Source organism: Manis pentadactyla, chromosome 7 (assembly GCF_030020395.1).
Source record: "Manis pentadactyla isolate mManPen7 chromosome 7, mManPen7.hap1, whole genome shotgun sequence".
Lineage (NCBI taxonomy): Eukaryota > Metazoa > Chordata > Mammalia > Pholidota > Manidae > Manis > Manis pentadactyla.
The window spans coordinates 70,483,627-70,499,626 of NC_080025.1; the positions used below are offsets into that span (position 1 = coordinate 70,483,627).

General features: G+C 37.1%; 1 protein-coding gene across 2 annotated transcripts in view; it reads right to left on the reverse strand.

Annotated features, from left to right (window-relative positions):
* ELAPOR2 (endosome-lysosome associated apoptosis and autophagy regulator family member 2) overlaps nucleotides 1-16,000 on the reverse strand; it is a 193,349-nt gene that overhangs the window by 11,975 nt on the left and 165,374 nt on the right. For both annotated transcript variants that reach the window (XM_057504468.1, XM_036911855.2), the window contains 2 exons: nucleotides 11,896-12,074; nucleotides 10,708-10,873 (listed from right to left, as the gene is read on the reverse strand). In XM_057504468.1, the coding sequence (XP_057360451.1) occupies nucleotides 10,708-10,873; nucleotides 11,896-12,074 (345 nt within the window). The remainder of the gene's footprint in view (nucleotides 1-10,707; nucleotides 10,874-11,895; nucleotides 12,075-16,000) is intronic.

The following is a 16,000-nucleotide window of genomic DNA, read 5'->3' on the forward strand; positions in this document are numbered from 1 at the left end:
GGACAGAGTTTTAAAGGCAGCTAGAGAGAAGAAAAAGGTCACCTATAAAGGAAAACCCATTAGGCTATCATCAGACTTCTCAACAGAAACCTTACAGGACAGAAGAGAATGGCATGATATATTTAATGCAATGAAACAGAAGGGCCTTGAACCAAGGATACTGTATCCAGCACGATTATCATTTAAATATGAAGGAGGGATTAAACAATTCCCAGACAAGCAAAAGTTGAGGGAATTTGCCTCCCACAAACAACCTCTACAGGGTATTCTAGAGGGACTATTCTAGACGGGAGCACTCCTAAGACTAAACAGATGTCACCAGAGAAAATAAAATCACAGCAAAGAAAGCAGACCAACCAAATACTAACTAAAGGCAAAAAATAAAATCAACTACCCACAAAAGCAGTTAAAGGAAACATGAAAGAGAACAGAATAAAACAACCAACATATAAAGAATGGAGGAGGAGGAATAAGAAGGGAGAGAAAAAAAGAATCTCCAGACAGTGTATATAACAGCTCAATAAGCGAGCTAAGTTAGGCAGTAAGATACTAAAGAAGCTAACCTTGAACCTTTGGTAACCACGAATCTAAAGCCTGCAATGGCAATAAGTACATATCTTTAAATAGTCACCCTAAATGTAAATGGACTGAATGCACCAATCAAAAGACACAGAGTAACAGAATGGATAAAAAAGCAAGACCCATCTATATGCTGCTTACAAGAGACTCACCTCAAACCCAAAGACATACACAGGCTAAAAGTCAAGGGATGGAAAAACATATTTCATGCAAACAACAGAGAGAAGAAAGCAGGGGTTGCAGTACTAGTATCAGACAAAATAGACTTCAAAACAAAGGAAGTAACAAGTGATAAAGAAGGACATTACATAATGATAAAGGGCTCAGTCCAACAAGAGGATATAACCATTATAAATATATACGCACCCAACACAGGAGCACCAAAATATGTGAAACAAATATTAACAGAACTAAAGGAGGAAATAGAATGCAATGCATTCATTTTAAGAGACTTCAACACGCCACTCACCCCAAAGGATAGATACACTGGGCAGAAAATAAGTAAGGACACAGAGGCACTGAACAACGCACTAGAACAGATGGACCTAATAGACATCTATAGAACTCTACATCCAAAAGCAACAAGATATACATTCTTCTCAAGTGCACATGAAACATTCTCCAGAATAGACCACATACTAGGCCACAAAAAGAGCCTCAGTAAATTCAAAAAGATTGAAATTCTACCAACCAACTTTTCAGACCACAAAGGTATAAAACTAGAAATAAATTCTACAAAGAAAGAAAAAGGCTCACAAACACATGGAGGCTTAACAACATGCTACTAAATAATCAATGGACCAATGATCAAATTAAAATAGAGATCAAGCAATATATGGAAACAAATGACGACAACAACACAAAGCCCCAACTTCTGTGGGATGCAGCAAAAGCAGTCTTAAGAGGAAAGTATATAGCAATCCAGGCACACTTAAAGAAGGAAGAACAATCCCAAATGACTGTATAATATCACAATTATCGAAACTGGAAAAAGAAGAACAAATGAGGCCTCAAGTCAGCAGAAGGAGGGACATAATAAAGATCAGACAGGAAATAAACAAAATTGAGAAGAATAAAACAATAGAAAAAAAAATCAATGAAACCAAGAGCTGGTTCTTTAAGAAAATAAACAAAATAGATAAGCCTCTATCCAAACTTATTAAGAGAAAAAGAGAATCAACAACATCAACAGAATCAGAAATGAGAATGGAAAAATCATGACAGACTCCACAGAAATACAAAGAATTATTAAAGACTACTATGAAAACCTATATGCCAACAAGCTGGAAAACCCAGAAGAAATGGACAACTTCCTAGAAAAATACAACCTTCCAAGACTGACCAAAGAAGAAACACAAAAGTTAAACAAACCAATTACGAGCAAAGAAATTGAAACGGTAATCAAAAATCTACCCAAGAACAAAACCCCTGGGCCAGAAGGATTTACCTCGGAATTTTATCAGACATACAGAGAAGACATAATACCCATTCTCCTTAAAGTTGACCAAAAAATAGAAGAGGAGGGATACTCCCAAACTCATTCCATGAAGCCAACATCACCCTAATACCAAAACCAGGCAAAGACCCCACCAAAAAAGAAAACTACAGACCAATATCCCTGATGAACGTACATGCAAAAATACTCAGCAAAATATTAGCAAACCGAATTCCAAAATACATCAAAAGGATCATACACCATGACCAAGTGGGATTCATCCCAGGGATGCAAGGATGGTACAACATTCGAAAATCCATCAACATCATCCACCACATCAACAAAAAGAAGGACAAAAACCACATGATCATCTCCATAGATGCTGAAAAAGCATTTGAAAAAATTCAACATCCATTCATGATAAAAACTCTCAGCAAAACGGGTATACAGGGCAAAGTACCTCAACATAATAAAGGCCATATATGAAAAACCCACAGCCAACATCATACTGAACAGCGAGAAGCTGAAAGCTTTTCCTCTGAGATCAGGAACAAGACAGGGATGCCCACTCTCCACACTGTTATTTAACATAGTACTGGAGGTCCTAGCCATGGCAATTAGAGAAAACAAAGAAATACAAGGAATCCAGATTGGTAAAGAAGAAGTTAAACTGTCACTATTTGCAGATGACATGGTATTGTACATAAAAAACCCTAAAGACTCCACTCCAAAACTACTAGAACTGATATCGGAATACAGCAAAGTTGCAGGATACAAAATTAACACCCAGAAATCTGTGGCTTTCCTATACACTAATAATGAGCCAATAGAAAGAGAAATCAGGAAAACAACTCCATTCACAATTGCATCAAAAAGAATAAAATACCTAGGAATAAACCTAACCAAAGAAGTGAAAGACCTATACCCTGAAAACTACAAGACACTCTTAAGAGAAATTAAAGGGGACAGTAACAAATGGAAACTCATCCCATGCTCGTGGCTAGGAAGAATTAATATCGTGAAAATGGCCATTCTGCCCAAAGCAATATATAGATTTGATGCAATCCCTATCAAATTACCAGCAATATTCTTTAACGAACTGAAACAAATAGTTTAAAAATTCATATGGAAACACCAAAGACCCCGAATAGCCAAAGCAATCCTGAGCAAGAAGAATAAAGTGGGGGGGATCTCACTCCCCAACTTCAAGCTCTACTACAAAGCCATAGTAATCAAGACAATTTGGTACTGGCACAAGAACAGAGCCACAGACCAGTGGAACAGATTAGAGACTCCAGACCTTAACCCAAACATATATGGTCAATTAATATTTGATAAAGGAGCCATGGACATACAATGGTGAAATGACAGTCTCTTCAACAGATGGTGCTGGCAAAACTGGACAGCTACATGTAAGAGAATGAAACTGGACCAATGTCTTACCCCATACACAAAAGTAAATTCGAAATGGATCAAAGACCTGAATGTAGGTCATGAAACCGAAACCATAAAACTCTTAGAAAAAAACATAGGCAAAAATCTCTTGGACATAAACATTAGCGACTTCTTCATGAACATTTCTCCCCAGGCAAGGAAAACAAAAGCAAAAATGAACAAGTGGGACTATATCAAGCTGAAAAGCTTCTGTACAGCAAAGGACACCATCAATAGAACAAAAAGATACCCTACAGTATGGGAGAATATATTCATAAATGACAGATCCAATAAAGGCTTGACACCCAATATATATAAAGAGCTCACACACCTCAACAAATAAAAAGCAAATAATCAAATTAAAAAATGGGCAGAGGAACTGAACAGACAGTTCTCCAAAAAAGAAATTCAGATGGCCAACAGACACATGAAAAGATGCTCCACATTGCTAGTTATCAGAGAAATGCAAATTAAAACCACAATGAGTATCACCTCATACCAGTAAGGATGGCTACCATCCAAAAGACAAACAACAACAAATGTTGGCGAGGTTGTGGAGAAAGGGAAACCCTCCTACACTGTGTTGGGAATGTAAACTAGTTCAACCATTGTGGAAAGCAGAATGGAGGTTCCTCAAAATGCTCAAAATAGACTTACCATTTGACCCAAGAACTCCACTTCTAGGAATTTACCCTAAGAATGCAGCACTCCAGTTTGAAAAAGACAGATGCACCCCTATGTTTATCGCAGCACTATTTACAATAGCCAAGAAATGGAAGCAACCTAAGTGTCCATCAGTAGATGAATGGATAAAGAAGATGTGGCACATATACCCAATGGAATATTATTCAGCCATAAGAAGAAAACAAATCCTACCATTTGCAACAACATGGATGGAGCTATAAGGTACTATGCTCAGTGAAATAAGCCAAGCGGAGAAAGACAAATACCAAATGATTTCCCTCATCTATGGAGTATAAGAACAAAGGAAAAACTGAAGGAACAAAACAGCAGCAGACTCACAGAACCCAAGAATGGACTAACAGTTACCAAAGGGAAAGAGACTGGGGAGAATGGGAGGGTAGGGAGGGATAAGGGTGGGGAAGAAGAAAGGGGTATTATGACTAGCATGTATAATGTGGGGGTTGGGGGAAAGGGGAGGGTTGTGCAACACAGAGAAGACAAGTAGTGATTCTACAACATTTTGCTATGTTGATAGACAGTGACTGTAATGGGGTTTGTGGGGGGGGACTTGGTGTAGTAGAGGGCCTAGTAAACATAATATTCTTCATGTAATTGTAGATTAATGATAACAAAAAAAAGTGGGGATTACTCCCTGATAGGATAAAATTAACTGCAAATCAATGATTAATGCATGCTTTACATATCCTTAATTTTGATATTTTAAAGGGTGTCAGATGATTAGCTAAAGAAGTACATTTTTCTGATAATATTTCTTTCTCTTCAAAAAAAAAAAAGCAGTTCCTGTGTGGTGGTCTTCAACAGGTTTTTCTCAATGGTATAAAGGTCATATCAAAGTGTGGGCAAAGGGTTTGTTTGTGTTTATACAGAGGATCAAAGCCTAATTTGGCTACCCAGAAAACGAATTAAGATACGATATAAGGAAGAACTTCCAACATCAACGTCCTCTGGAAGAGTCATTCCAGAAGATGATCATCAAAAAACTTCAACAAAGATCCTGGTGCTGTTGCAGTTGTAGCTGCATTCATCCCGCCGGCTCCTGGACTTGCCATTGGAATGAAGAAGGAGATATCTAAGCTGGCCTGTGCATACAGTAAAACAACAAATTTGACTGGATCTATATTGTAGGAACTCAACCAAGAATTAGGAGAAGTACAAGTTGCAGTGCCCCAAAATCATGCGACTATTGACTATCTACTGTTAAAAGAACATATGGGATGTGAACAGTATGTGTTGTTTTAATTTGTCTGGTTTTTCCTCAAACTATTCAAATTCAGTTAGACAATATCCATCATATTATTGATAAGTTTTCACAAATGCCTAGGGTACCTAACTGGTTTTCTTGGTTTCACTGGATATGGCTGGCAATTGTAGGTCTGCTTTTGTTATGTATCTGTATTCCTATTCTGTTAATGTCTGTATGCAATTTAATTAGTAGTTTGTTAAAACCTATACATGCTTATGTTACTCTACAAGAAGTTATGTCAAAGAAATAATCAATCTTCCCATGTTTTCTTCCGTCTGCTACTTCTATAGCTTTTCTTCTTTCTTCCTAATTACAGCCCTTTAGTAGAATTCATGCCTCATATCGAAAATTACTAAATATCGTAATTCTTTCAAGTGGTAAAGATACCTCAAGACAAATGCTGGGCATAGAAGTCACAGGGCATAAATCTGCAAAGAAGTAAAAAGCTAACCTTTTCAAAAAATATTGCTTCTCTCTCACTTACCAAATTTGCATTTCCCTGTATGGCCCCGGAAGGCGGCTGCTTAGCCAGATATGGGTAAGATTCCTCAAGGGAGGAATAACCTAAGACAGGCACAGTCGCAGGGGGGTCATCAGGTGAGAAATTGGGGATCAACAGAGGTGAGGCTTAGAACCTCACCCCCACTGTTTTGAGAGAAATCTTCTGCATCCGTGGATGTTTTGTTGCCCTTGTCTAGCTTGGATTAATACTTAGTCTATAGGCACAGACCTGATCATCTACATTTGCCCTCTTATAGCACTAAATTATATTTTCTACCTTTATCTTGCATCTACCTACCACTTCAGCATTTTATTTAAAAAAATAAAAAATAAGGGAGAAATGTGGGATTCACATATAAACCAAGTATAAAAATCAAATGAATAATCATATCTGACCTGATTGTTTATAGTTCATGATGCGTGATCAAAACCGAAAGTTTTTGTGATGACTGCCCTTGCACTGTTCACCATATAAGAACTTATTCACTATGTAAGAACTTGTTCACCATGTAAGAACTTGTTCGTTATGCTTCAGAAGATTGGAGACTGTTGAGAATTAGACTTGGGGTTGATTAATGATTGTGCATTGAGTCCCCTATACAGAATTTTGTTGTTGTTAACAACCATTTGGTCAATAAATATGAGAGATGCCCTCTCAAAAAAGAAAAAAAACTCAAAAGAGAAATACCATTTGACCCAGGAATTCCACTCCTAGGAATTTACCCTAAGAATGCAGCACTCCAGTTTGAAAAAGACATGTGCACCCCTATGTTTATCGCAGCACTATTTACAATAGCCAAGAAATGGAAGCAACCTGAGTGTCCATCAGTAGATGAATGGATAAAGAAGATGTGGTACATATACACAATGGATTATTCAGCCATAGGAAGAAGAAAAATCCTACCATTTGCAACAACACAAATGGAGTTAGAGGGTATTATGTTCAGTGAAATAAGCCAGATGGAGAAAGACAAGTAACAGATGATTTCACTCATCTGTGGAATATAAGAACAAAGCAAAAACTGTAGGAACAAAACAGCAGCAGACTCACAGAACCCAAGAAGGGACTAACAGTTACCAAAGGGAGAGGGACTGGGGAGGATTGGTGGGAAGGGGGAGAATGGGGAAAAGGGGCATTATGATTAGCAGCAGATAATGTAGGGGGGGCACAGGGAAGGCAGTATAACACATAGAAGACAAGTAGTGATTCCATAGCATCTTACTACGCTGATGGACAGTGACTGTAATGGGGTATGTGGTGGAGACTTGATAATGCGGGGAACATAGTAACCACAATGTTGCTCATGTAAGTGTATATTAATGATACCAAAAAAAAAGGTGTGTCTTTATTTACGCCAAAAGCAACCCGCAGGATTGTTGGTGGTAGCTATGACAGAAAAAAGCCTAGGAGATTCAAATACAATTCTGGTTTAGCCTCCTATAGTGTTTGTTTCTTTCTAGATAAAAAGAATAACCACTTGGTTGACCACACAGCTCATCAAGATCACCATATGCACAAAGGTGAAAGACATACTGAGTCTCTCTAAGTTTTTTTAAATGCCCTTGTCCCTCTTGTACCTAAATGTTCTGGAGCATAAACAAGGTGCCAATAGGAGGTGAGTATTAATAAGGTGAAGTTTGAGCTACTGAAATGGGACAAACTGATTTTGTAGTAGTGGAAGGAGATCAATAATGCAGTCTGATAAAGAGGTACCTGGGGAAGAGACACCTTAGACCCAGAGAGGTACAAAGGATGGAGGCACATTAATGCTCAATCGTTCATCAGAGCCACCCTATCACCTTCCTGTGAAGGGAAATGCCTTGGGGTTCCTCTCTCAAACAAGTGCCTTAACTTAAACTTACTATGGGGTCTACTATACCCATTAGGTGTTCTAACCACAAATTGGTTGCCATTCCCCTTAAACTTACTGAGAAATCTATCAGAAACAGGAAATTGTCCTAGCCTTTGCCCCCAAATAACAACAATCAACACCTCCATTTCCATTGCCTTTAATCATTCATTCCATGGAGTGAACAAGTACCAACCAGTTTGAGGCATGGACAAACAGGAAAAGTTAGACTAACTACCCTCAAGCAGTCTCTCCAAAGACCAAGAAAAGACAGAATTATTTGAGGTGAGTTGGGAACACTAAGGTTTACTAGCCAATAAGGAGGTTACAGGCATCATCAACACATGCTGTCTAACATAGGACCCACTTGGTGCCCCCAACAATTGTAAATGATACTTTATTTCCAGAGGCACCACAAGTACCTTCAGGACTGTACTTCTTGTGTAGAAGTACAGGCATAAACTTCTCTCCTAAAAACATAGTGGCTTTCACTTGCACTCTGTGAGTGGTCAGAAGTGGTCACATTTCAACTGTTCATGGAAAGGTCCCCAATAGATCATGTAGCTTTTAGACAAATGCAAGCATCTTTTCAAAATAAGACTACCACTGGTCACTCAGAGGAGGTTTCTGGAGGTTCAGATAACATACAACAGTTTGTATAACTGACTTGTGTTTCACATTTACCCTCTGGGCAGTTATTTAATTAGGAAAGGTGATATGAAATTTGTCTCTGACTTTAGCTGAAGTAATGAATGACATCACATCAGCCTTTGAAGACATTCAAGTCACCATCAACTCACTGTCATACAGGGTTACAGATGATATGACTGCTCTATGCTTCCTCCCTGAGGGTCAAGACAAGGTCTGTGCAATCACTAATACATTCTGCTAGATCCGGATGGTCATTATCATAGATCAAAAAAACAATGACCATGTAGGTTGGTGCACTGCCCACCAAGTTCCCCTACCATGACCCATGTAGACAAAAGTGAAAGATGTATTGGATCATTGTAAATTTTTGAAAATGACCCTTTTCCACCTAAATCTTATAGAGGAAAAACCTCAGTGCCCATGGAACGATCAATACAGGGACTAAAGAGAAAGCCACCTAGCTTTCAAAAGTGGACCCTGATGGTTTATGGGATTTATTCAGCTAGCTGGGTCTGGGCCCCTGGGGTATGGTTGGTTAATAATGCAGGTTGGTCTCATCTTGCTGTTTGGTGTCCTCTAGGTAGTAGCTTTATTTAAATACCATATGCAGTAAATTGACCAGATCTGATACCAGCCTCAGTCAGTTAGATTAATTAGAGTGGTTGGTGGAGGGGCACACTAATGGGAAAATTCACTAGGGGCCAGGCTGGTGTAGAAACAAGGTTCGAATATTATTGGGAGACAATTATCCATGGTTTTTTTGCATTTCTGTACATTTTATGATTGAGACCCTATTACCCTTTGTTCTAGACTATCTTTTCAAGGAATTTTGTATAGACAGAAGCCTTGGAAGATACAGTCTCCTTCCAGAGCAAAGTGCAGGCCTGCTTACAGTCCTGGAAATAGGGTCTCCCTCTGAAGCAGTGAACACGCACACCACCTGTCTAGCACAATGATGATAGTACCTCTGATTGGAGCACAGAATAGGCATGCTTTCTTCCTATCCTGAAAGACTCAGGTCCCCAAAGCTTCAGGTTCCTTTCCTGTAATGGCATCCACTGAGTGTACAAGTATCATCTGTTCCTGTTCACACAGCCCTGTGGGAAGTGGGGCTTTGGGAACTGGCATAAATGCTGATACTCTGCCTAATGCTTCTGCTGCAAGTGCTAAATGGTCCTTTGTCTCTGACCAGGAGCCTCATGCTTTCTAAGTGCTCATGAAAGTGTGGCTCACTCATTAGCTTGCAGGTTCAATAAAAGCTCAGTTCTTGACAAGCACCATACATTGGTTATCCCCAGCAACGGCACCCTGCCTGAACTATCATACTGAAAAAGTTAAATATTAGTAAAAGGGGAACTCAGCTTCCTTATTTTATTTTTAAATGATCTTATGTGCTCAAATTAGGAGAGTAAAAGGAAATGGTTACTAAAACACCCTCAATAAATGCAATCTTTTGCCACTTGTCCTTCCTGCTGAAAATTATTTGAGACATTCTTTCTTCTGTTCCATTCTATTTTTAATACTGAGTGAGTAAACTCGTAATTTCTCAAATTTTAAGTCTATGGTGAAGAATGTCACTACAATGTGTTTACAAATCATATTTAAGACTTAATGTTATCTGGGTACCATAGTCACTTTAAAGCCAATAAACATGATGGCACCTGATGGTAGCTTTAATGCCTCAACAGAAATAATATAACTGTTATTTCTTCCATGTGAACCAATCTTGTGATAAAACAAAAACCGAGAAAGTATAAATGAATATGAGATCTTTTATTAATGCCAAATTTTTAATAGTATAAAATGATATATTATCTATGAAAATTCAAATATTCCAAAGACATATTACTTCAAAGACTAAAGGCTCCCATCAATTCAAGACTCCCAAAAAAGTAACTACTGTTAATAGTTTGCTATGTAAATGCTAAGATAAGTGTATATTTTATAGAAATGTGATAGCCTACATGTTTTCACTTTATCTTGGACTTATTGACATAGATATCTCCATTTTTAACAGCTGCAAAGTTGCTCTGGATTCCATTGCTTTGATATATGGACACTTCTTATCTAACTCCTTATTCATGGTGTATAAGGTTGTTTCTACTTTGTTAACCAGCAAAATCAATGCTGCAGTGAATATTCTTCTATGTTTTATATCCCTGTGTACTTCTAAGAGCATTTTGTTGAATATGTACCCACAGAGATACAGGCATGCTGAATGACAGGGCTTGCGTGAATGCTACTATTAGTTTAATACGGCCCCTAACTTATAAATGCACAGTAATATCAGGTTAAAATTCAGCTCTCACCTTTGTTGCCAAGGATTTGAGTTTTCCCAGTAGTGACTGTTTATTGGAATATACAACTTCCTCTTCATTATCTTCTCCTTCCATGATAGCACAACTGTCTGCAGCTGGGAGTTCACACTCTTTTGAGTTAGTCGTCATTACTAATTTGGAATATTTGTACTCCAGTCTAAGTAGTGGTAAATAAATAGATAGATAAATAAAGTGGCTGTTTAATATAAATTAATACTTATTGTAGGTGGCCACACACCATTGTTAAATTCTCTTGTAATGTAGTTGTTCTACCAACACAATTCCCTCACCTATGGGTACAACACCATGTATTCTCATTTATCTACCATCTACACACAAATCCTTTCCAGGATTTCAGAAAATCAGTGCAATACAGTTAACTCTTTCATTTATTTCATATTGACTCAACTGTCCAATTTTGAAGAACTTCAGAAAAACAAAGAGAAACCTAGAGGTCTGAATGTATTTTCTTAATTTATACATATTTTAAGCTAATTTACTGTATGGTTTCTCAAAGTTCAGTTTACAAGGATGAGGATACCATATTGGTGACTGATATGGTCTTTACTTCTCTAAATCACTTGTTCCTTTCTATTCACCACCCCACGTATTACAATTGTCCTGAGATATTACAACATAGAACTTTCACAGCCCCACTGACACATAAATCATTTTAAGAGAGTCAAATCAGATAACAGATCTATACAATCAGGAGTTAGACTCAATATCCAACTCCAGATTCTTACAGTCCTGGAACAAATAGAGGTAATATTAGCCTATATACTTAGTCTGATTCATCCCAAATATCTGCCCACAAAAAAATTGAAAAAGGGGAACAAGAAGACATTGCGTTGTCATGAAAGGAAAACAGAGAGAAAACCTGTCTTTCAACCTGAGCTCTGCTCTCATCTAGCTGGGTAACTAGACCCACCCATTTTTCTTTGTTTTATAATAAATGAATCTAATTCAATAATATTTAATATCCTATAATCTCTCTTTATCAGAATAATAATCATTTCCACTTGCTTCCTTAAAGGCCTTTCCTATAACTCCTTCACTGGGATAAATTTCTGTTGTCTTTGAAAGAAACTATTGGGTATAGTAACAATTAAGTTTAAGTTTTTCACAACAAAATAGATCTTTCAGCTCATATATGATCACTCCAATGAGATTACTTACTTCTTATTCTTTTTCCAGAAGTAGCAAGTTAGAGCCACCAGCAAAACAGCTGTGAAAGCTCCTACACCTGCTCCCACTTTCAGCCAAAAGTCAACTGTTTCGCAGGTTGACAATTTTTTCTCAGGCAAAGAAACTCCTTTAATGCACCATTTAGGTTCATTCCACACATACAAGGTTTCCTTTAAAAAAGCACACACACAGATGACATGAGAAATGAAATTCAGAAGGAGAAGGATTTGGCTAACACTTTACTCACAGTCGTAGAGACATATATGGCATTCATCCAATAGAAGCTCCAGAAAGAGAGAAAAGAGATATAAAAGAGAGTGAATAAGGAAATAGTGCATGAAAACACAACAAACCAAGCAAAAACATGGATTTTCAGACCAGACGGCTTGCTATGCGCTGAGGAGGTTGAATAAAAATGACTCCATCTGGGCACATCGTTGGGCACACACATATTTTCCTGTAATTTCTGATGATACCTGACTTCTTAATCATATTTTAAATAAAATCTTGATCTGTTAATATAGTTCCTTGGAATGGGTTTTGCCTACTAATCACGTCCATTTCCCCCAAGCAAGCCTCTTCCCTGAGCAGAGGAGCAAACCCTGGACCAAGGCCTTGCAGGTGCCCAGGCGCGGCAGGCTCTGGTGAGTGCTGTGGGTGTAGGCACATGGACTGTACTCGTCCTACCCTGCCAAAGCAAGGAGGGCACTATTCCAGGTCATCACTACCCACAGGAGATACCTACTCTCATTCTCCCAAAGCAGATGACTCAATTTTGTTTGGACAATGGTTTTCAAACTGCAAGTTGCAACTAAGTAGTGAATAATAAAACCAATATACTGGATATCAACCAGCAATATTTTAAAATAAATGTATCAAATAAGACAAATCAGAAACAAAAATGAGAGTACAATGCACAGTTCCCTATATATTTCAACATACACAGTGACCAGGGGCAATACATATAATGATTTTATTCACTGGCATTAGTAAACATGGGGCATTCCATTTTTTGCTCATTGTGTCTCACTAAGTTTTCTTGTGTATGATGGTCACTTTGTCAACACCCTAACAGAAGGATAACACCAAAATGTTTAATTTTATTGTGTATACACACACACACACACACACACACATGCACACAGACACGCACATTTTTGCAGTTAGTCATGAAGTGATTGCTGTGTAAGAGAATCATATTTACTTTGGGGAAAAATTTCAACCAAGTTTTAGATAGAACTTTCAGCATTTCTTTTTTAGAAAAGACATTAGTTACTGAAATTTTTTTTAGTGCATGACAACTGATGACATTTTCATTCAATTTAATGTGAATAAATTACTTTTAAAACAAGACACATTTTTATAAGAATGATGAGGTAAGAAATAAAGAGGTATATTCAAGTTTAAATGATGCATCTCTAACTGTAAATAATGACAACAAAGAAAAATGTTAACTCTAATCAGTCAATGTTGACTTAATTTGAAACGCATTCTAACAAGACAAAGACTGTACAAGAGTTTATATGGTTTTATCATACATGCAACACCCAATGAAAATGTCCAGCTCTAATGTCTAAGTACAGTCTTATAAACAAACTGTTAAAACTTCAAATTAAAAAGATACTTGTAAACCCAGAAGGCTTACCTTTTCAATAAACTCCTCAAACTTTAAAAGAAAAAAGGTCAAGCTGTTGGTAAAATTTCTTAGTCATTCTATAACTGTTAATTAGAATGCCTTCTCCCTTCATTCAGTCACAGATCATTGGCAAACAAGAAAATGGCTGACATTGAGCCCAAAAAAATTATTATTTCAGCATGTAGAGATAAATTTGATAAGTTTTAAAACATTCTTCTAAGTGATAACAGTATTTCTTTAAATCTCTACTAAGATATGGCATTTAGAAATAATGCTTACTACATACTTCAAATCTGGTATACATTTTTGAGATCCAATTTGATAAGAGCATTTTTATCATAAGTTATACAATTCTTTTACAGTTTATGTCAGCTATATATGGATAACTTGTTTGTAAATTTAAACTTCACATCTGGATTACATATATTTACAGAATTGGGGAAGTGTACTCTCAGTCAATACTTAGTGAAAAATTGTAAAGGATAGAGCAGGAAATAGTACAGAAACACAGTGGAATTATTTTGGAAAAAAAACTAAAAGATACCCATAGCAATGTTTTTGCAATGACTGCTCATGAAGATTTTGGCATCCAAAAATACCCACCCTTGTTCATGGTCATAAGATAGTCCCCCACCATATCCACAGTTTTGTTTTCCACAGTTTTAGTTACCCACAGTCCATAAGCAGATGATCCTCCTTCTGATGTAGGATCAGAAAGTCATCAATGGCCTAATACCATGTCACAGTGCCTACTTCATTCCCCTCACTTCTCATCATGTAGACATGTTATCATCTCACATCATCACAAGAAGAAGGGTAAATACAGTACCATGAGATATGTTGAGAGAGAGACCTCATTCACATAATTTTATTACAATAAGTTGTTATAATTATCCTATTATGTGTTATTATCTTACTGGTTCTAACTTATAAATTAAACTTTATCATAGGTACGTATATAGAGGAAAAGGCATAGTATACATAGGGTTCAATACTCCACAGTCTCAGGCATCCCCTGGGGGTCTTGGAGCAGATCCCCATGGATAAGGGGGGGTTGCTGTAATGGAAAACACGGTGAAAGTTGTCCTTTGTATTACATGGACCTCCTTTTGAAATATATTATTCAGGGGTGGGAGGTAAACATACCCACTTACTGCATGATACCCATTTGTTCGCTACTGCAATGGAATACACTAAGCAAGAGGTATGGGCTTAAGACTAACATCTGTATCTTTTAAATTGAAGCTCAATCTCATTTGGCAAATATTTTTTTAATTGACATCTAAGAATAACAGCAGGGCATATTTAACTGAATTTGGTAGTTCTCAAATTAAATTTGCAACCATGGGGGAAATTATATATTTCAACATGTCAAAGACATTGAAATGTCCCCAAAGACATTATTTTTAAGGCAAACAAAAATAGTTTAAAAGAATCACCTTGCAACAATCTGTTCCTAGAATTCTTAGAACATATTAAACAAAACTTTTTCAATAAAGACACTTTGAATGACATTAGAGAAACTGTTGCAACCTCATTATTTTAAACTTGTAATCTTCCAGAAGAGAAATATTAAAGAATATTTGGATAAAAGATCATTTAGCTTTTCAAAACGCTTGAATTAAACTCAATGGCCAAAGAAGGGAAAAACTAAGATTAGTTTTTCATTTACTCTAAAAACATGATTATGATAATACGCTTATTATAACTTTAGGGAAAATATAAAGAATACCCACTGTGAAGCATAAAAAGTGTGCCATCATTATGAGAATTAAAAGGAAACCATTTTTTGTGAACCTGGAATTTTCATCTTTGACCCACTTGAAAATGTTAAAAAGGAACTTGCTCAACAGTCTTCTAGATGCAGGGGCAGTATTCTGTGCTCTGCACTGGCATGACTTGCCTACAGGTGAGTGAAATGAAATAAAACACTTGATGAATGAAATAAAACATTCCTAATTTTTGTTTTAGGGTTGTCTACTTGAGGACTTTTCCTATCTTGCATTAAGTTATTTAATGAAAATATATTTTATATGAACTTTATTCTGAGAATTTATCATAAAATTTGTAAATGAGTCTTATTCCATGAAACAACTTCATTTTTACACAAATCACATATCTGAGTTTTGTGTCTGTACTAGGTTTGATGTACAATGAATTTCTTACTACAGGTTTGCTGTCATTAAAGTTGAAAAATACCAATCCAGATGTTTATTTTTTTCCCCTGGAGGCAAACACCACTGCTCCCAAATGCACTGAACTCATGGGATCAGGCAGGGGCATCGTGATTTCTTCCCCAGTGAGCACCCTGATGAGTTCCCCACTCCACACCAAACTGAAGATCAGTTCTAGCCCATCAAGCTTTTGGCTTTCAGAAATCTCACTGGAATCTCTAATCCTCTGAAGCCCACTCTTCAGTGGGGTTCCCACCACTGGCATTGATTTCTTCTCATCTGTGCT